Here is a 22,860-nt window from a genome sequence, read left to right on the forward strand (position 1 = left end):
AAAACATAATTCCACCTTGATATTATGGGGTATGGTGTGTAGATCATTGACACAAAATCTCAATTCAATCAATGTTAAATTCAAGCTGTAATACAACAAAATGTGGAAGAATTCAAGGGGTGTGAATAGTCTCTGGAGGCACTTAAGTCCCTGCCCTGGTTGTATTGATTTCCTGTGACTGACCTCTTTCATCCTCTCTCCCCCAACAGCTTCAACAACCCAGAAGACAACTCCATTTCCTACAACGCACCTCTCAGTGCCCACAGAGAGAGTTAGCCCAAGACCAACCACTCTCAGTTCACTTTTATCTCAAACACCGCGTATGTCCCTCCCAATTTTCATCAATTGCTGCCTTGCTTCTCTCTGTATGTTAATGATGAATGTCCCATGTGCCTCTATGAGGTATAGTTGGACAGGTCAGTTAAAACTGTTACTCTGACCTTTTCCCTCTAACCCTAGATCCTGTCACAAAGACCCAAGAGGTCATTAATACGGTTACAGTGACAACCACCATCATCGATGACATCACATCAGTGCCAGTGGATAAGTCCAGTGCGGTGACCTCTGTCTCCACAAAGACCGTGTCTCCATCAGAGAGTTACTGTGTCTCCAACAGAGCCCCAACCTCCAGTCAGTATCCAGTTGACGGTATAAGGAGACTTGTCCCATAGTATATCACTCTACTGAATAGTACAGATATATTTTTGTTGCATTTATTTAAGGATCTGTGTTGGGTAATGGTCCATTCTGGTGTACTGTTCTTTGTTGTTCATGCTAGACCAGGGGTTCCCAAAACTCTTTGGCCCACGACCCCATTTTGATATCTGAAAATTCTCATGGCCCCAACCATGTAATTTTTTTTAAATTAAAATGTAATTAACAGCCAATGTTACTTTTTGTATTTGGGGCTATGACAGTCCATTGCAAATTAGTCTGACAATGTATCTTTTCTCAACACCACTAATGAGATGGGTGTGCTTGATGCATGTAGTGTCGGAGCTTCTCAAAGTCAGGGGCGTGGTCGACAGTGCGCACCTCATCTCTGCTGTCACATCCAACCTCGATCTATATTTGGTTTTAATGCAGACGAGAGCACGGAATCCAGCTTCACACAGATATGAGCTGGCGAAGGGTGGCATGAGTTTTTTTTATTTCCCCACCCAGCATGCTTGTGTTCAGTTCATTCAGTCTCCCAAATGTATCTGTTATGAATTGAACTTTAATTAAATGAGTTGACTCTTCACATGGGATGATTTTACTAAACAACAAAAGAAAGGGAATATTGAATGATCCCCAATCTCCCAAAAACGTTTTCAACATACATCTGTAAAATTATAGTCTAGAAACTAAAGCTTTGGTTGTCTTCCTCTCAGGCTTCCATGTCTTCTCCCTGGACCTCCTCAATGTCCACCTCTTGAACATCAGACTCTGAGGCCTCATCTTCACTGTCACTTTCCAACCTTGTTGAGGATGGCTCGTTGTCAGGCTCAAAAAGACAAACATTTTCCCAGATGGCCACCAAATTTTCAACCCGTGTATTGGTCAGCCTGTTGTGTGCTTTGGTGTGTGTGTTCCCAAACAAGGACCACTTGCGCTCTGAGGCGGCTGATGTTGGTGGGATTTGGAGAATTTTATATTTTTACATTTTTTATTTAACTAGGCAAGTGAGTTAAGAACAAATTCTTATTTACAATGACGGCCTAGGAACAGTGGGTTAACTGCCTTTGATCAGGGGCAGAACGACAGATTTTTACCTTGTCAGCTCGGGGATTCGACCTAGCAATCTTTTGGTTACTGGCCCAACGCTCTCACCACTAGGTTACCTGCCGCCCGATGATGGAGGCAACAGGGGAAATAGCCTCAGATCCACAAAGTCCATTCCACCAGGTGGCTGATGAGATATTTTGGCATGACTGCCATATTGCATCTCCATCCCAAAGCCCTTGCTTGGAAGTGTACTTCGCCAAGAACCTTGCCCTCATCCAGGCCAAGGTGGCGAGACACGGTAGTGATGACACCACAGGCCTTGTTGAGCTCTGCACCAGACAGGATGCTTTTGCCAGCATACTTGGGGTTCAACATGTACGCTGCGGCGTGTATGGGCTTCAGGCAGAAGTCTTCACGCTTTTTGATGAATTTCAGAACTGCACTTTCCTCTGCTTGGAGCAACAGTGAAGTGGGCAGGGCAGTACAGACTTCTTCTCTTAAACCTGTAAGCAGAGTCTGAACATCAGACAGGATGGCATTGTCTCCCTCAATCCGTGCAATGGCTACTGTTATAGGTTTCAGGAGTTTCAGGCTGCTTACCACGCTCTCCCATAATACATCATCCAGGATGATCCTCTTGATGGGACGCTGTCCATATCAGCAGACTGTGATATGGACATTTCTTGGAGCGACTCCGTCCCCTCCATGAGACTTTCAAACATGATGACAACACCACCCCAACAGGTGTTGATGGGCAGCTTCAATGTGGTGCTCTTATTCTTCTCACTTTGCTTGGTGAGGTAGATTGCTGCTATAAAACTCGATGACCCTTCAAATACCTAACCATTTCCTTGGCTCTCTTGTAGAGTGTATCCATTGTCTTCAGTGCCTTGATGTCCTTGAGGAGCAGATTCAATGCATGAGCAGCAGAGCCAATGGGTGTGATGTGAGGGTAGGACTCCTCCACTTTAGACCAAGCAGCCTTCATGTTCGCAGCATTGTCTGTCACCAGTGCAAATACCTTCTGTGGTCCAAGGCCATTGATGACTGCCTTCAGCTCATCTGCAATGTAGAGACCGGTGTGTGTGTTGTCCTTTGAGTCTGTGCTCTTGTAGATTAGTGGTTTAGGGTTGGAGATGATGTAGTTAATTATTCCTTGCCCATGAACATTCGACCACCCATCAGAGATGATTGCAATACAGTCTGCTTTCTCTATGATTTGCTTGACCTTCACTTGAACTCTGTTGAACTCTGCATCCAGCAAATGAGTAGATAAAGCATGTCTGGTTGGAGGGGTGTATGCTGGGCGAAGAACATTCAGAAATCTCTTCCAATACACATTGCCTGTGAGCATCAGAGGTGAATCAGTTGCATACACAGCTCGAGCAAGACATTCATCAGCATTTCTCTGACTATGTTCCTCCATTGAGTCAAAAAACCTTCTGATTCCAGGAAGACCATGAGCTGTTGCTATCGATAAGCTGTCAGATTTATCATTTTCACCTCGACTAGAAGTAGAGGGACTTTTGTCAGAGGTTGCTTGTTGTGAGCGCTGAGGGAACTTTATGCACTTGGCCAGATGATTCTGCATCTTTGTTGCAATCTTCACATATGATTTGGCACAGTATTTGAAAATGTACACAGCTTTTCCTTCTACATTAGCTTCAGTGAAATGTCTCCACACATCAGATAGTGCCTGTGGCATTTTCCTGTAAAGATTAGAAGAATTAAAAAAAAAAAAAAAAAAAAATACAATTCCATGTACAGATAAATAGTTAAGCAGTTAGATTAAACAACTCCTTTGTAAGATAAATGTTTTAAAATGAAACATGTATGGAAACAGGTGAATTAACACTCCTCAGTTAGCAGACTCAAGCAAGCTAAAACCCACATGGTAGCAAAAACGAACTAGCAGAAATTGTTAACAAGTTAGAAATTATTTAAACACACTTTGCTGTAGGCTACTATTTACTTTACTTAAGTTAACAAAAAAATCACGTATGTCATATAAAATATATTCACCCCACCCAGTATTGTAATCAAAACTTACCAAATTCAAAAGGCACTCGCACATCTGAGCAATCTTATTTGCAGTTGCATGGCAACAGTTGAACAAGATAAAGGACGAAGGCCGTGAGCTCTGACGAAGGCCGTGAGGCCGATACGTAAGCTTATTAAATATCAGTGATACTATCAAGAGCAGTGTGCGGTTTCCTTTTTCCTTAATCAAAACTTACCAGAAAGTATGTAGTCCTTGGCTCAGACAGTGTAGTAGGGTGGGCTCAATATAATCTCATGAGTGTGCAAGATTTTGCAAATCAGCCGTACATGTGATGGAAAAATGCACTGTGCATGCAGAGGGTAGCAATTCCATTGAATTGGGGATATTTTAACCAGTTATTGGCTTCATCAATAAGTGCATCGATGATGTCATCCCCACAGTGACTGTACATACATACCTCAACCAGAAGCCATGGATTACAGGCAGCATCCGCACTGAGCTAAAGGCTTGAGCTGCCGCTTTCAGGGAGCGGGACTCTAACCCGGAAGCTTATAAGAAATCCCGCTATGCCCTCCAGCAAACCATCAAACAGGCAAAGCATCAAAACAGGACTAAGATCGAATCGTACTATACTGGCTCTGATGCTCGTCGGATGTGGCAGGGCTTGCAAACCATTAGACTACACGGGGAAGAACAGCCGAGAGCTGCCCAGTGACACGAGCCTACCAGACAAGCTAAACTACTTCTATGCTCGCTTCGAGGCAAATAACACTGAAACATGCATGAGAACACCAGCTGTTCCGGAAGACTGTGTGATCATGCTCTCCGCAGCTGATGTGAGTAAGACCTTTAAACAGGTCAACATTCACAAGGCCGCAGGGCCAGATGGATTACCAGGACGTGTACTGCGAGAATGCGCTGACCAACTGGCAATTGTCTTCACTGACATTTTCAACCTCTCCCTGTCTGAGTCTGTAATACCTACATGTTTTAAGCAGACCACCATATTCCCTGTGCCCAAGAACACTAACGTAACCTGCCTAAATGACTACAGACCCGTAGCACTCACATCTGTAGCCCCGAAGTGCCTTGAAAGGCTGGTCATGGCTCACATCAACACCATCATCCCAAAAACCCTAGACCCACTCCAATTTGCATACCGCCCCAACAGATCCACAGATGATGCAATCTCCATTGCACTCCACACTGCCCTTTCCCACCTGGACAAAAATAACACCTATGTGAGAATGCTATTCATTGACTACAGCTCAGCGTTCAACACCATAGTGCCCTCAAAGCTCATCAATAAGCTAAAGACCCTGGGACTAAACACCTCCCTCTGCAACTGGATCCTGGACTTCCTGGCGGGCCGCCCCCAGGTGGTAAGGGTAGGTAACAACACATCCCCCACGCTGATCCTCAACACAGGGGCCCCCCAGGGGTGCGTGCTCAGTCACCTACTGTACTCCCTGTTCACTCATGACTGCACGGTCAGGCACGACTCCAACACCATCATTGAATTTGCCGATGACACAACAGTGGTAGTAGGCCTGATCACCGACAACGACGAGACAGCTTATAGTGAGGAGGTCAGAGACCTGGCCGTGTGGTGCCAAGACAACAACCTCTCCCTCAACGTGATCAAGACAAAGGAGATGATTGTGGACTACAGGAAAAAGAGGGCCGAGCACGCCCCCATTCTCATCGACGGGGCTGCAGTGGAGCAGGTTGAGAGCTTCAAGTTCCTTGGTGTACACATCACCAACAAACTAACATGGTCCAAGCACGCCAAGACAGTCATGAAGAGGGCACGACAAAACCTATTCCCCCTCAGAAGACTGAAAAGATTTGGCATAGGTCCTCAGATCTTCGAAAGGTTCTACAGCTGCACCATCGAGAGCATCCTGACTGGTTGCATCACTGCCTGTTATGGCAACTGCTTGGCCTCCAACCGCAAGGCACTACAGAGGGTAGTGCGAACGGCCCAGTACATTACTGGGGCCAAGCTTCCTGCCTTCCATGACCTCTATATCAGGTGGTATCAGAGGAAGGCCCTAAGAATTGTCAAAGACTCCAGTCACCCTAGTCATAGACTGTTCTCTGTTACCGCACGGCAAGCTGTACCGGAGCGCCACGTCTAGGTCCAAGAGGCTTCTAAAAAACCTCTACCCCCAAGCCATAAGACTCCTGAACATCTAGTCAAATGGCTACCCAGACTATTTGCAGTGCCCCCCCCCCCCCCCACACCCCCTCTTTACACCACTGCTACTCTCTGTTGTCATCTATGCATAGTCACTTTAATAACTCTACCTACATGTACATACTACCTCAAATAACCGGTGCCCCCGCACATTGACTCTGTATCGGTACCCCTCTGTATATAGACTCGCTATTGTTATTTTACTGCTGCTCTTTAATTACTTGTTACTTTTATCTCTTATTCTTTTCTGTATTTTACAAAACTGCACTGTTGGTTAGGGGCTCGTAAGTAAGCATTTCACTGTAAGGTCTACACGTGGTATTCGGCGCATGTGACGAATAAAATTTGATTTGATTTTTGATTTGAACATCCCCTGTGCCGTTTCATGCTCAGGAATCGTGAGACAGAACATTATGTCCGACATGTATAACGAACAAAAGTCAACGCATGGGCATCTCGGCCCTCACAGCTAACGTTCATTGGAGATCATATGAGTTTTTGAGTCGTTCAGTCAGTTTCCTCTTGATTGCAAGCAATCACATAAATTATTTGTTTAACAGTGTTATTTGGGCGGAAGGTAGCGGGGCGGCAGGTAGCCTAGTGGTTAGAGCATTGGGCCAGTAACCGAAAGGTTGCTAGATCGAATCCCCGAGCTGACAAGGTAAAAATCTGTTGTTCTGCCCCTGAACAAGGCAGTTAACCCACTTTTCCTAGGCCGTCATTGTAAATAAGAATTTGTTCTAAACTGACTTGCCTAGTTAAATAAAAATATATATCTGACAAAGGTATTGATGTGAGCTTCTTTGCCGGTGCCTCCCCACACATTGAACATTTTCCCGCGACCCCTGGTCACCCCTGGTGACCCCACTTAGGATCGCGACCCCTAGTTTTGGAACCGCTGTGCTAGACAATGCTAGTCTTTAGAGAAAACTGCCTGTGTTCCTCTGCCAGCTGGCTTCACTCCCACTGATCTCCCCTGGCATGGCCATGCTAACTACACACTCACTACAACCATTTCCTGGCATCATTCTTTGACCATTATTACCACACTCATGAATCTCTCTCACTCAAGACTTGTAAGTACTTATGCAGTCTGTCTTTCTCTTTCACTCTCAGGTGAGCCTGAGAAGAGGTCTGCTACAGCCATATATGCGGGTGAGTAGGCTACCACACAGATTACAGGGAGGGAGAGAAGGAGTATAACAGGAAGTAAGTCTGAGTCCTTTCTCCTGATGGTTTTGTTTCTCTCTTGTTCCCATTGAATGGAAATCCTAGGTGTAGGTGGTGTGGTAGTAACCATCTTGCTGGTTGCAGCGTTTGGAGTACTAATGTTTTGGAGAAGGAAACGGTAAGATTGGCTGGTCAACCAGTGTTTCTTGTGGGGAAGGGGGTCTTATTACGTCTCTGTTGAATTCCAAACACTTTCTCTCCCTTATGGCAGGCTGCAGCGGTTTGATCTGTCGCCAACACCAGACGAAATAGTGCAAATGAATGTTGTGACATGAGCCACACTCCTTAGTGCCCTGACGGACAACCAGCAGCCACTTAGAAAAGACAAAAAGGTGCATCAGTCTGATGGTGGGGGAACAATGACCTTGGATTGGACAAGAAGTGGACCAAAAATTACAATGGCTTGGACCTCAGTGTCCTCGTGTGGAAAATTAAAATAACTAAAGCACCACCCAAATTGATTAATTTAAGACATATTGATTTATTTCATTGATTAATTAATATTCTTAAACTGGCAAAGATTCTAACTAATCACAACAGCCCAAAATGCATAGGATTACCTTCTCACTGAATTCACAAAGGTATGTGATAAACATGCAACTTTGGAGAACAGTGAAAGTTAGGCCCGACTAACCGGTGCCTGTATATAGCCTCGCTACTGTTATAGCCTCGCTACTGTATATAGCCTCGCTACTGTATATAGCCTCGCTACTGTATATAGCCTCGCTACTGTTATAGCCTCGCTACTGTTATAGCCTCGCTACTGTATATAGCCTCGCTACTGTTATAGCCTCGCTACTGTATATAGCCTCGCTACTGTTATAGCCTCGCTACTGTATATAGCCTCACTACTGTATATAGCCTCGCTACTGTATATAGCCTCGCTACTGTAAGTAGCCTCGCTACTGTTATAGCCTCGCTACTGTATATAGCCTCGCTACTGTTATAGCCTCGCTACTGTATATAGCCTCGCTACTGTTATAGCCTCGCTACTGTTATAGCCTCGCTACTGTATATAGCCTCGCTACTGTATATAGCCTCGCTACTGTATATAGCCTCGCTACTGTATATAGCCTCGCTACTGTTATAGCCTCGCTACTGTTATAGCCTCGCTACTGTTATAGCCTGGCTACTGTTATAGCCTCGCTACTGTTATAGCCTGGCTACTGTATATAGCCTCGCTACTGTATGTAGCCTTGCTACTGTTATTATTCACTGTCTTTTTACTGTTGTTTTTTATTTCCTTATCTATTGTTCACCTAATACCTATTTTTTACTTAAAAATTGCACGGTTGGTTAGGGCCTGTAAGTAAGCATTTCACTGTAAGGTCTACACCGGTTTTATTCGGCGCACATGACAAATAAACTTTAATTTGATCTGAAGTTAAGGGCCTTCACCTGCCCTGGGTTAGCTCTAACTTAATACAGCTGTTCAGAGAAAGGGATAAAGCCTGGGAAAAGTACAGTAGAAAAAATGGTCACCAAAGATCCAACTGATTTGGAGTCCTATAGAAAATTACGAAACACTAGTAAAACTAAAGCTAGAAAAGCCTCCTATATGGATAGTCTTACAAATAATAAAAACAAAAATCTACAGCAGTTCTGGAAATACACAAATTACCGTTGAAATAATCTGGCTTTAGACCCAACCATTCTACCACCTACAGCGTAATTGAAACTTACTAATGATATATATTCTTAATCTGACCAAGGCCAACTAACTGGTGCCATCTTCATTGATTTATCAAAAGCATTTGGTTTGGTTGATCATTCTATCTTACTAGCAAAACGTTAACATTGGTTTCACTAACAGATCACTACTAACAGATCACTAAAGTGGTTCCATGCATATCTTAGCAATAGAAAACAATGTGTTTTCATAGAAGGACACAAATCACAACTTCTTGGACTCAGTAGAGGAGTACATTAATCTCTATAGTCATAAATGAATTGCCTCTAAATGTCAGGATACACATGATCACTTATACGCTGATGATACAGTGCGGTATACATCCAGTTCAAAATTTTTGCAGATACAAGCAAATCTCTAAAAATTATTTGAACACTTTACAAAAATGCTTTCTAGCAAATAATGTGGTTTTAAATCAAACAAAGTCCTATATCATGCTGTTTGGTATGACAAAGAATGAACTCCACAGCTGGAAGTGATGGAACAATGCTTGAAAGTGTTGATTGTTTGTTTGAAATATCTGGGTTTGAGGATAGATTCTAAATGATCTTTTGGAAAGCATATTGATTATATTACAAAACAATTGACTACAGTGCATTCGGAAAGTATTCAGACCCCTTGACTTTTTCCACATTTTGTTACAGCCTTATTCTAAAATCGATTAAATAATTGTTTTCCCTTATCAAACTAGACACAGTACCCCATAATGACGAAGCAAAAACTGGTTTTTAGACATTTTTGCAAATGTATTACCAATAAAGAACTGAAATATCACATTTACATACTGTAAATATTCAGACCCTTTACTCAGTACATTGTTGAAGCACCTTTGGCAATGATTACAGCCTCGAGTTTTCTTGGTTATGACGCTACTAGCTTGGCACAACTGTATTTGGGGAGTTTCTCCCATTCTTCCCTGCAGATCCTCTCAAGCTCTGTCAGGTTGATGGGGAGCGTTGCTGCACAGCTATTTCCAGGTCTCTCCAGAGATGTTAGATCGGGTTCAAGTCCGGGCTCTGGCTGGGCCACTCAAGGATTTTCAGATACTTGTCCCGAAGCATCTCCTGCGTTATCTTGGCTGTGTGCTTAGGGTCGTTGGCCTATTGGAAGGTGAACCTTCATCCCAGTCAGGTCCTGAGCGCTCTATAGCAGGTTTTCCTCAAGGATCTCTCTGTACTTTGCTCTGTTCATCTTTCCCTCGATCCTAACTAGTGTCCCAGTCCCTGCCGCTGAAAAACATCCCCACAGCATGATCCTGCCACCACCATGCTTCACAGTAGGGATGGTATTGGCCAGGTGATGAGCGGTACCTGGTTTCCTCCAGATGTGACGCTTGGCATTTAGGCCAAAGAGTTCAATCTTGGTTTCATCAGACCAGAGAATCTTGTTTCCCATGGTCTGAGAGTCCTTTAAGTGCCTTTTGGCAAACTTCAAGCAGGCTGCCATGTGCCTATACTGAGGAGTGGCTCCCGTCTGGCCACTCTACCATAAAGGCCTGATTGGTGGAGTGCTGCAGAGATGGTTGTCCTGGAATGTTCTCCAAATCTCCACAGAGGAACTCTGGAGCTCGTTCAGAGTGACCATCGGGTTCTTGGTCACCTCCCTCACCAAGGCCCTTCTCCCCCGATTGCTCAGTTTGGCCGGGCGACCAGCTCTAGTAAGAGTCTTGGTGGTTCCAAACTTCTTCCATTTAAGAATGATGAAGACCACTGTGTTCTTGGGGACCTTCAATGCTGCAGACATTTTTTGGTACCCTTCCCTAGATTTGTGCCGACACAATCCTGTCTCTGAGCTCTTCGGACAATTCCTTCGACCTCATGGCTTTGTTTTTGCTCTGACATGCACTGTCAAATGTGGGACCTTATATAGACATGTGTGTTCCTTTTACAAATCATGTCCAATCAATAGAATTTTACCACAGGTGGACTCCAATCAAGTTGTAAAACATCTCGATGATGAATGGAAACAGGATGCACCTGAGCTCAATTTAGAGTCTCATAGCAAATGGTTTGAATACTTATGTAAATAAGGTATCTTTTTTATTTTTATTTTTTATAAATTTGCAAAAATGTCTAAACCTGTTTTCGCTCTGTCATTATTGGGTATTGTGTGTAGATTGAGGGGGGAAATGATTTCACCCATTTTAGAATAAGGCTGTAACCTGAATTTAAAAAATGAAGTGAATGCACCATATAAGCTTGGGTACCTATACATATCTAAGACTTGTTAGAAAGACCTTAGTAACCCAACTGCTACTTTCTATCCTAGATTATGGTGACATCTATCAAAACACAACCAAGACCTTACTTCGTGAATTAAATGTCATTTATAACTATCCTTGCAGATTCATTCTTGAATGTTATTATAAGACACATCATTGCACAATGTGTGAATCATTAAATTGTCTGTCACCCCCAAACAGAAGACAACTGCATTGGTACCAAATTATTTTTAAATGTATCAACTTAATTTCCTAGTATATATAGTCCCAGCCCAAAATTTGGAAACACCTACTCATTGTTACGGTGGTCCTCCTCCTCTTCAACCGAAAAGGAGGAGTATTGAGGGAACCAAGGCGCAGCGGGTTGTGAACACATAATATTTATTAAAGACAAGACGAAAACACGAACTTCACTATAAACTAACAAAACAACAAACGGAGTAGACAGACCTGAACGACGAACTTACATTAAACACGAGAACGCACGAACAGGGAAAATAGCCTACACATAAAAATGACGATGTACAACACAAACCGAACAGTCCCGTATGGTGCGACAAACACTGACACAGGAGACAACCACCCACAACGAACACAGTGAAACAACCTACCTAAATATGACTCTTAATTAGAGGAACGCAAAACACCTGCCTCTAATTAAGAGCCATACCAGGCAACCCTAAACCAACATAGAAACACACAACATAGAATGCCCACCCAAAACTCACGCCCTGACCATCACACACATACAAAACAACAGAAAACAGGTCAGGAACGTGACACTCATTCCATGTTTTTTCTTTATTTGCACTATTTTCTACATTGTAGAATAATAGTGAAGACATCAAAAGTATGAAATAACACATATGGAATCATGTAGTAACCAAAAAAGTTTTAATCAAAATATATTTTATATTTAAGATCCTGCAAAGTAGTCACCCTTTGCCTTGATGACAGCTTTGCACACTTGGCATTCTCTAACTCTAACACCTAACTTTACAAGACACACGTTACTCCTTTAGACAACAGCAGCAATAAACATGAAGTTGGAGTATCTTTCAGATACAAAGGCCCAACTGACTGGAATAATTTACCTATTGAAATCAGGGCATTAAAATTACACAGTGAATTTAAGAAAGCACTTTTTCAAATGTTAAGAACAAACTGTTTTTAACTAATAGAAACATCACCATGTGAAGATATTTGCATGTTTTTTATTGGTATTATTATGTAAGTTATATGCATGTTTTATTATTATTATTATTACATTATTATTATTAGACAGTAGTTGCCGTATTGTTATAGTTGTTAAGTTTCGTTTTTTCATTTGGACACTTGAAAACGAGATGGTTCCACTCAAGATATTTCATCGTGCAAAATGTTGAATAAATAAGATTTGTAGTTACATCCATGTACGTACGTGCAAATGTGTGAGAAATGTACCGTTTGGCCTATATTTGTGTACAGTGCTAAGAGGTTGAAATTGTAAAAATCGGGAAGATTGCACCTTTCCCTAATAAACATGAAGTGGTGCCAATGGCTTCCTACTTGTTTCTGCTGTGTATTCTTGCACACATATGATCACACTGGAACATACCAGACAACCTTGATTTTAAAAGGTATCTGTGACCAACAGATGCATATCAGTATTCCCAGTCATGTGAAATCCATAGAGTAGGGCCTAATGAATGTATTTCGATTGACTGATTTCCTCATATGAACTGTAACTCAGTCAAATCTTGAAAATGTTGCATTATATGTGTATGTCCTTAACATCACGTTTGGTCTTGCCAGAACCTGACTGCTCTGGTTGAATCTGTCAGACCCGTGAAACAAAGTACCATCGATCTAATGAACAATTCATATTTAGACAGAAGACCGTCCGGAAGATATAGGGGCTGTCTGGGGAATTCTGACTGTCACACAAGCTTACATAGATCATCACACACGTTCCTACTCATGACACTAAATAAAGGTAGGGGCGTAGATCAGAAAACCAGTCAGTATCTGGTGTGACCAACATTTGCCTCATGCAGTGCAAAACATCTCCTTCGCATAGAGTTGATCAGGCTGTTGATTGTGGCCTGTGGAATGTTGTCCCACTCCTCTTCAATGAGTGTGCGAAGTTGCTGGATATTGGCGGGAACTGAAACATGCTGTCGTACGTGTCGATCCAGAGCATCCCAAACATGCTCAATGGGTGACATGTCTGGTGAGTATGCAGGCCATGGAAGAACTGGGACATTTTCAGCTTTCAGGAATTGTGTACAGATCCTTGCGACATGGGGCCGTGCATGATCATGCTGAAACATGAGGTGATGGCGGCGGATGAATGGCTAGACAATGGGACTCAGGATCTCGTCACGGTATCTCTGTACATTCAAATTGCCATCGATAAAATTAAATTGTCTTCGTTGTCCATGGCTTATGCCTGCCCATACCATAACTCCACTGCCACCATGGGGCACTCTGTACACAACGTTAACATCAGCAAACCACTCGCCCCCATCTGCCCGGTACAGTTGAAACAGGGATTCATCCGTGAAGAGCATACTTCTCCAGCGTGCCAGTGGCCATCGAAGGTGAGCATTTTCACACTGAAGTCAGTTACAACGCCAAACTGCAGTCAGGTCAAGACCCTGGTGAAGACGACGAGCATGCAGATGAGCTTCCCTGAGACGGCTTCTGACAGTTTGTGCAGAAATTCTTCAGTTGTGCAAACCCAGTTTCATCAGCTATCCGGGTGTCTGGTCTCAGACGATACCGCAGGTGAAGAAGCCAGATGTGGAGATCCTGGGCTGGCGTGGTTACACTTGGTCTGTGGTTGTGAGGCCGGTTGGACGTACTGCCATCTTCTCTAAAACGACATTGGAGGTTGCTTATGGCAGAGAAATTAACATTAAATTCTGTCAACAGCTCTGATGGACATTCATCCAGTCAGCAGGCCAATTGAACGCTCTCTCAAAACTTGAGAAATCTGTGGCATTTTGTTGTGAAGAAACTGTACATTTTAGAGTAGCCTATTATTGTCCCTAGCACAAGGTGCACCTGTATAATGATCATGCTGTTTAATCAGCTTCTTGATATGCCACAGTTGTCAGGTGGATGGATCATCTTGGTAGAAGAGAGGATCATCCTGCTCACAACAGGGATGTATACAAATGTGTGCAAAACAATTTAGAGATTTTCTGGGATATTTTATTTCAGCTCATGAAATATGGGACCAACACTTTACATGATGCTTTTCTATTTTTGTTCGGTGTAGAAGGAAAAACCCTCCCATATCCAGGACATGCCTAAATTCATGAATCTTGATTGGAAGCAGAGACGGTATACTTTTTCCCAGGACCAAATGTAAAACAAAACACGACGCCACCCACCCAGTGATCAAACATCTGCTCTTGGTAAACCCCTTCTCTCCAACTCTTTAAAACACAGTTGTGAGTGTGTGTAAGGATGCAGCTGTGCATGGAGAGACAGACTGTGTTCGAGAGCATCAAAACGACTGCAGGCGACTGATCTACAAATCCCCTTGCGTCATAAATAACAAATCATTATTATGTGTAGATCTGTTACTCAGTCAATTTACCCATGATACATTGCGGTTTTGATCCTCTCGAACACGGCCACAGGCCTCATCCCAAAAGGCACTCTATATGGCAGTTTGTTGGCGGGTGTGAAGTCAACTTATTTGATCCAAACACTAATACACTTTAAATTGCATTCCAAACTAACCACAAATACTTGTTTTACCGTTTCCGTTAGAGTATTGGCAACTGTGTCTTTATGGAAACAATGGACATGACTTATGATGATGCTTATGTTGTTAAAGTACTCAAACTGAAGACACATCTGTTTCTTTTGTGCACTTTGACCGACTGACTAGCTATTGCAGTTGGCTAAAACGTCTGACTGGTCTGACTGGAATGTGGGCAATTTTTCTAGACATCCTGCACCCACACCTGTCTGAAATGATCAGGTCTGGTTGAGAGACATTGCAAATCAGAATGTGGTATGGTGGTTGGGAGGAGGAAGCGGGGCCTTACATATTGGAGTGGCAGCTTGCACATGGCGAGGGGCCAGTCGGGCATGATGTGGTTATGACACTCCCGCACGGAGCAGCAGGGTGGCTGGCCCTCGGTCAGCAGGGCGCTGGTCAACTCTGTCCTCAGGAAGTACTCCTGGGGAACAACAGGAATTTAAAGGGTTAACCATGGGAGGAGTTAGCCTGGTCCCGTATTCACAAAGAGTCTCAGAGCAGGAGTGCTGATCTAGGATCAGTTTTGCCTTTTAGATCACAAGGAAAATAATTATATGGACAGGTAGATCTGGCCCAAGACCAGCACTCCTGCTCTGAGAAGCTTTTTGAGCCTTGGTCCCATACTGTAGTGCTTCCTACTCTCCAATCACTGTCAAGCCATACACACAGAGGGTTGGCTTTCACAGAACACAAATTCACTTGCACAGTGACGTGCTCATTTGCATCACATAAATGTCACCCAAAGAGGAATGAGGCTTTCTCAGAATTACATTACCACAACATCCTGCTTCAATGAACAGCTTTTACATTTCTCTGAGACGGTGTTTGAGAAATAACACACATAAAAGACGGATAGAAAGACTGGGAACAGGAGAGAGTTAAGTAGAGCGAAGGAGTGTGTTAGAGAGTGATGGAGGGGTAGAGAGGGTGGAGTAGAAGAATAGAGAGAGAGAAGTGAAGAGGGATGAGTGTAGTGGAGGGGGTCAGTGCCAGAGGAGGTTGCTGAGGGGAGGATGACTCATAACAATGGCCTGAATGGAATCAAACATGGTTACCATGTGTTTAATACCATTCCATTCACTCCTTTCCAGCCATTATTATGAGCCATCCTCCACTCACCAGCCTCCAGTGATCAGTGCTCTCACCCCAGCCAGTGTGAGGATGTTGGTGATGTTCTTGGTGATGACCAGAGAGCTCTTGGCCCGAGTCACCGCCACATACAGCAGGTTCCACTCATCGTCTGGGATGTCACCTAGAGGACGAGGGAGAAAACAGTGGAGTCAGCCACTAACAAACATTGGTACTATAATCTGGACTGTAATATTAACCAATGTTGATTTGGCGTAGGCCGTGGACCAATGCAAACAGTCCTTGGCCTTAGATAAGAGTTGGTATTTGGATAGGTTTGATTGCCTAATGATTGCACACACACACACCTCCTGAGCAGCTGGAAAGTCTGGGTAAGTTGTGGGCGGCACAGGGCACCTTAGCAAAGTCATCAGTGATCACCACCGTGTCAAACTCCAGACCCTTTGATTTATGGACTGTCCCCAGGATAAAATCTAAGAGATAAGAGACAGACAGCAGGGGAGGGTTGATACAAATGAGAAAGATCAGACTCTCAAATACAAATACAGCAATTCACAACTCTGTGTGTCTGTACAGTGGTGAGTGTGTGTGTGTCTATGTGTGTGCAGCATGTACCTGTGTGCATGTGTCTCTGTACAGTGTGTGTACAGTATGTAACTGTGTGTGTACCTGCGTGTTGGGCCTCTCTCTTTGTGCAGCCGTAGAGGCGTTCCACCAGCTCAGGGATGCGGCTGTTGTATTTCTCCACCATGGAGAGTTTGCCCTCCAACTCACGGTCCTCTGTTTTTTTAGCGTAACTCTTCAGCCCAAAGTAGCCCCCCAGACTCTGCTGGGTGAACCTACGGATGGAGCTGTCCTTGATGCCTAGAGAGCAGGGAGAGAAGGAGAAGGGAGCACGTTTAAAAAGGGAGAGAGCTAGTTACACTGCAGAGTAGAGCTAAATCTATTGACACAAAAGACCCAACCAATAAAACAATGAGCATTGAGAGAGCCAAGGCAGGATACTGTCTAACCAAAAACAGATGTCACATAGGTACAACATACTAATTCACTTGTATTAGAATTGCAGAACTGAGGCAAGGGGCAGTGTGTGCGCCACTCACCTCGAGAGCGGTTGTTTTCTGGCTGCATCAGAACCCAAATGTCCATGATTCTTTTCAGCACAAAATTCTCCACCCACTGGAGTGGAAAATGGAAAACACATGTCTTACACAAGACCCAAACACGTGTGTGTGTGTGTGTTTTGGGGGGTGAGGGGGTGTATGGAGACTCACCCCTACAATGTGCAGCCTACAGCGGGGGTTGGCGTCGGTGAGTCTGACTGCTTGGTCGAACACGGAGACGTTAGAGCGAGACAGCACTGCTAACTTGCCCCGACCAGGACTCGACCCTGTAGTCAGGGGACGCAGTGAGTCCACAGCCTTACCCTGCACACAGCCTGGGGATGGACACAGACACGCACGCACATTAAAGAGCAGGTTACACTATATATTTCCACAAATCTAACAAAGTAGATTGATGATATTCCACCCAAATCATATTAAAGTTTTAAAATATATATTTATATTTATATATATATATATATATATATATATATATATATATTGTAGCGAACCGCACAGGCAGCTGTGTGTTTTAATTTTTTAATTTTATTAACAACAAATCAATACAGAAAGTACATGAGGGAACATGTACTTTCTGGACAATTGAGCTAGGGGGTACAATATCACATTACACAAGGACCTTAAGGGTCATACATACACTTATAATTCTAACAGCTTTTTTGTTAGTAGAGTATTTCATTGTCTTAAAATACAGTTCAATTTCTTTTTGTAGGGTAAGAAAATTCGATTTTTTGTTTGGAAATTTACATTCGAATATGAAATTTGGCCAAATGAATAATGAATTACATAAAAATGTTTCAGCTTATTCCTATCGTAGGTAAAGAATCCAAGCAGTACATCTTTCCACAATAGTGTTAAACCTTCATAAAAGTGTTCAATTATAAATCTAATGATGTCTTGCCACAGTTTTCTTACACGAATACAATGTCAAAAAAGATGCAACACTGTTTCTGGGTGGTCATTACAAAAGGTGCAATTTGAGTTGATGTTTTCCTTAACCCTCTTCATATAGTGATTGGCAGGATAATATTTATTAATAATTTTAAAGGAAACTTCCTTAATTTTGTTAGAAGTAGGTATGTGTGTGGCAACATCCAAACTTTTTTCCAACAGATATTATTAATAAATCCATTCCAATAAGGCATGACATAAGGTATAGATACAACATCCTGCTGAAACAAGGTTCGTATCGCTCTGTTGTTGAAAGGACCAAAAGAGAAACAAATCTTTCCTACTGATGAGTCAACAGGGTCAACGGAAGGTAGGTTCTGAGGGTCAGGTCTTGACACGTTCCTGAATAATAAAGCAACACCTGAGGGAATGGCATCTAAAACAATTGCAAAATCTTTAGGTGTTACAGGGACCTTGTAAAGTGATAAGAATTCCTTATAACTAAGTAAAATACACTCTCCATTTACTAGTTGGCTCACCAATAGGATATTATTTCAGAACCAATATTCTAAAAACAAAGAAGTATTTTTATACAATATATCCCAATTATTCCATATATAATATCTGTGTGGAGAAAAATTATGCTTATAAATTAAGGACCATGACAAGAAAACTTTCTGCTTTTCATCAGCAGGTTTCACTGGAACTTTGTCAATATTATAATTGTAAACCAACATGAAGTTAAGGCCACCAAAAGTAGAGAAGACATGAGGAATAAAATTACACATAGAAGTGGGTCTTCTTAGGAATTGTTTTATCCAATTGATCTTAAAAGCCCACCATTCTCATAAGTGTTCATTACAACAGTTTTCCTAATGGGTACGGTTTCTCCACAGAAAGTTGAAAAGCATCTGGTCTATCTCCTTGCTTATTTTACTGTCAAGATATAAAGATAGAGCGCCATATGATAGTCTAGAGATACCTCCGGCCTTGGTTATTAGGACTCTACCTTTTAAAGATAAGTCCCTCTGTAGCCATTGATTTAGCTTCTTCTGGGGTTTTTTAATAAGAGGGTTAAAATTTTGTAAGCCTCTAGATTTCTGATCCTTTGTAATGGTTATGCCTAAATATGTAAGTTCTTCTTTTACTGGAATACCATAATATGAAGGTGTCACACAATCTTTGACAGCCATGAGTTCACATTTATTAATGTTAAGATATAGACCAGACGCTTTGGAAAAGGATTGTATCACATTGATCGATATGGGAATTTGGTTAGCATCTTTCAGAAAAAGTGTAGTATTGTCAGCCAGCTGGCTTATAATAATGTCGTTACCGGCTATGGAAATACCCTGTACAGGACTATTATTTAAAGAATTTGCAAGAAGTTGGGTGATTAATAAAAACAGGTACGGAGAGATAGGACAACCTTGCCTAATTCCTCTCTTTAACTCAAATCTAGGTGAGGTGCCATATTTCAATTTGATAGAGCTGTTAACATTTGCACAAAGTCTTAATAGCCTTACAGAAAAAATCCCCAAAGCCAAGTCTCTCAAGGGAGTGGAAGAGGAACTGATGCTCTACTGTGTCAAATGCTTTATAAAAATCTAAAAAATAATATGAAGCTATCCTCGGGTTATTAGGTCTGAGTAGTCAAGTATGTCTAATACTAGTCTGACATAGTTAGAAATATGTCTGTTCCTCATGAAGCCAGACTGTGTTTCATCAATGATTGCATCCAGGACTTCTTTAATTATTTTTGCAAGTAGTAAGGCTAATATCTTATAGTCATTATTAAGAAGACACATTGGACGCCATCGATGAGCAGCACTTATTTTTTAGGCTTAGGTATCAGTGTTATTAAACCCTGACTCATTGTAGGAGTCTCTTTCTCTCGGAGGACCTGAGCCCTCGGACCATGCCTCAGGACTACCTGGCATGATGACTCCTTGCTGTCCCCAGTCCATCTGGCCGTGCTGCTGCTCCAGTTTCAACTGTTCTGCCTGCGGCTATGGAACCCTGACCTGTTCACCGGACATGCTACCTGTCCCAGACCTGCTGTTTTCAACTCTCTAGAGACAGCAGGAGCGGTAGAGATACTCTTAATGATCGACTATGAAAAGCCAACTGACATTTACTCCTGAGGTGCTGACTTGCTGCACCCTCGACAACTACTGTGATTATTATTATTTGACCATGCTGGTCATTTATGAACATTTGAACATCTTGGCCATGTTCTGTTATAATCTCCACCCGGCACAGCCAGAAGAGCACTGGCCACCCCCATAGCCTGGTTCCTCTCTAGGTTTCTTCCTAGGTTTTGGCCTTTCTGGGGAGTTTTTCCTAGCCACCGTGCTTCTACACCTGCATTGCTTGCTGTTTGGGGTTTTAGGCTGGGTTTCTGTACAGCACTTTGGGATATCAGCTGATGTAAGAAGGGCTTAATAAATAAATTTGATTTGATTCTGATGACCGCCATCCTGGTGGTTGGCGGAGTGGTGTGGAGGGGGGTTGGGCAGGGGGATTAAGACCGGGTTTAGCCATTGTTCTTCATGTCTTACGTATGGGCTTCACAAGAGAAGGTCACGGTTGGTTTGTGGGGTATCTTTCATTTATTTGGCATGGGCTACAGCCAAACAGTAGTCTGTGTAAAGTTGGGTTAATAAACCGTCAATTCGTAAACTCAATCCTCTGTCTGGACAATTGTTCCTTTATGATCTAGTCCGGTCATTACAATATATATATATACACACACACAATTTTCTCCATTTGAATTACATTGATCAAAAACTCATAGCAACAATATATTGCATCTTTGATGTCACGAATGGAACAGCCTGGTGGTGGCGGCAGTGAACTACAACCTCTGTTTACCGGCATGCACGTTGTCGAAATGCGAGAAGATGGGAAGAAGCCGTTTCGTGAGGATACGGCGGGTAGATTGGGCAAGGGGAACACCTGGCGTTTCAGTCATATGCGGGGCTCAATTTCCCCTAAACGATTGCTACCAACAGTGGAAGAGTGATAAAAACAATGCTAGCCAGCTAAGTGCACCGGGCCATGCAAAACAAACTGGCCCACTTACACGTATATAGCATGGTGTTTGGGGATGGAATAAGCTCGCTAACAAGCAAGCTACAACAACTCCAACAGAATACTGCACGTTTTACAGAAACATTTTTCGTCAAATACCAATCTGATTAATGTAATTGTATATTTCAAGGTATGACTAATTTTGCTGAACTGCCGACCTTTATTTCCCGATATAACCTGCAGGATATCATGGTAGCTAATGATTGTGTTAGCCATTATACCTAGATTGACTGCTGCTAGTGGTAGCACTTAGGTTAGCATGTGGATAGCTATAATACCATCTGCCAACAAGAGTTTTAACCGGTTTGGTTAAAGACGTTCAATATCTACTGTGATGGTGAAGGTTTATCTTGATTTTGTTTAACAGGAGAAGTACTGATGTGCTGAACTGCTTAAAAGTTATGTGTTTCAAGGCTGCTAGTAGGGGTAAATCAAGGGTGTAAAAGGAGCTATGCTAAAAGCTGTATTTATTTAAATAGGCAAGTTAAGAACAAATTCTTATTTACAATGACGGCCTACCGGGGAACAGTGCCTTGTTCAGAGGCAGAACGACAGATTTTTACCTTGTCAGCTCAGGGATTCGATCCAAAAACTTTTCGGTTACTTGCCCAACACTCTAACCACTAGGCTACCTGCCTGTATAGGTGACACATTTTTTTTTAGCTGAGTGACCAATGTTTTGTTGTTGTAAAAAAATTGTACTCATCGATATGATGTCGGTCTTCACCGTCTTATGTGGACAGTGGCTTCACTCCTCGTGTAGTGCTCCCCTTTAGGTCACTTTTCCGACATATCTTCGGTCAAGTAAAATATACAATTCTCCCAAAATAGAAATGTAAAGTGATGTCGTATTGGGACTTTGTTTGAAGGATGAAACAAATCAGAATGTTGAATAACAACCTAATATTGCAAACTTCCCTTTACAACAAACTGATCTAATCAGAACCAAATAAGAGCATAGTAGTCATGGAACACCATGGATATTTTACCGGCATGTTTACACACTTCAGAAAATCTACTTTAGACCTAGAAATATGAAGTAGGTGGACAAAGTAAACAACAGTGGGTCACTTTCAGTGACAACTAAGAGCGATGAAGCGTGAGGCTAAACTCCTTTGTTTTGGTCCCATACCTACCGCTCTAAGAGCAAAAATTGAACCCATGCGAAGATGCTGTGTGTGTAGGTGTGAGAGCGAAGTCTTGCATCTTGCTTAACGCAACGTCATTTTGCTGAGTCAACCTTCAAAAGGCCAGTGCAGCCGTTCTTATATATCATTTCTGCGTAACAATTAAGTCCTTTACTGTCATAGTTTTACATTAAAATGGTCACAAAGAAAAATAGATTTTTAGCAAAAAACTATTTTTCAAGCAAGAATGTTGCTGTCTGAGTAGGGAGGGAAGGGCACCAAAGCGGTGCATTAACCACAGAGTGGATCAATCCCCAGAGCGGAGTGGTCTAATGGGAGGGATGTGTAATCTGAAAAGTAGCTGTTATTAGCCGAGAGGTTTGGAACTCTATTTGTTATTATATTAATGTATACGGCCTGGTGATGTTACCAGGCAAGCCAAAACTCCACCCGGGAAAGTGACATTATGAACAAAAGTCACAGTAGCAATCTTTCCCCATTGAAAGCAGTGCAGCCAAGCCTGAATTCAAGCAATATGGATACACATAGTTTAAATTTGGATTATAGCTCCTGTCCAAATGTTGTGAATCATATACTCATTGGTCAGTTTATTAGGTACACCACCTCGTTCACAAAAATGGTTCACTCCTACAGACAGTGAGATGAGTGGCCTTGGCTTGCTACATAAAACAGTTAGACAGTCATTGCGGCACTCAGTTACGATTG

At 42.6% G+C, this 22,860-nt stretch overlaps 2 protein-coding genes across 5 annotated transcripts in view; one reads left to right on the top strand and one right to left on the bottom strand.

The window, feature by feature from the left end:
* LOC139534041 (interleukin-15 receptor subunit alpha-like) overlaps positions 1 to 12,595 on the top strand; it is a 22,560-nt gene extending 9,965 nt beyond the window's left edge. For 3 of the 4 annotated variants that reach the window (XM_071332695.1, XM_071332694.1, XM_071332692.1), the window contains 5 exons: positions 210 to 320; positions 460 to 648; positions 7,026 to 7,064; positions 7,185 to 7,257; positions 7,351 to 12,595. In XM_071332695.1, the coding sequence (XP_071188796.1) occupies positions 210 to 320; positions 460 to 648; positions 7,026 to 7,064; positions 7,185 to 7,257; positions 7,351 to 7,414 (476 nt within the window). In that variant the 3' untranslated portion in view covers positions 7,415 to 12,595. The remainder of the gene's footprint in view (positions 1 to 209; positions 321 to 459; positions 649 to 7,025; positions 7,065 to 7,184; positions 7,258 to 7,350) is intronic. The other variant, XM_071332693.1, reaches the window with a different exon arrangement.
* A 2,508-nt stretch (positions 12,596 to 15,103) lies between these two features.
* Positions 15,104 to 17,352, bottom strand: LOC139534042 (F-box DNA helicase 1-like). Its single transcript, XM_071332696.1, has 6 exons — positions 17,174 to 17,352; positions 17,003 to 17,078; positions 16,569 to 16,763; positions 16,247 to 16,372; positions 15,930 to 16,062; positions 15,104 to 15,231 (listed from the first exon to the last, which is right to left on the bottom strand). Exons 2-6 carry the CDS (start codon positions 17,046 to 17,048, stop codon positions 15,219 to 15,221), a joined length of 513 nt encoding a protein of 170 aa, XP_071188797.1. The 5' UTR covers positions 17,049 to 17,078; positions 17,174 to 17,352; the 3' UTR covers positions 15,104 to 15,218.
* Positions 17,353 to 22,860: the final 5,508 nt, after the last annotated feature.

Source organism: Salvelinus alpinus, chromosome 11, assembly GCF_045679555.1.
Source record: "Salvelinus alpinus chromosome 11, SLU_Salpinus.1, whole genome shotgun sequence".
In the NCBI taxonomy this organism is placed as follows: domain Eukaryota; kingdom Metazoa; phylum Chordata; class Actinopteri; order Salmoniformes; family Salmonidae; genus Salvelinus; species Salvelinus alpinus.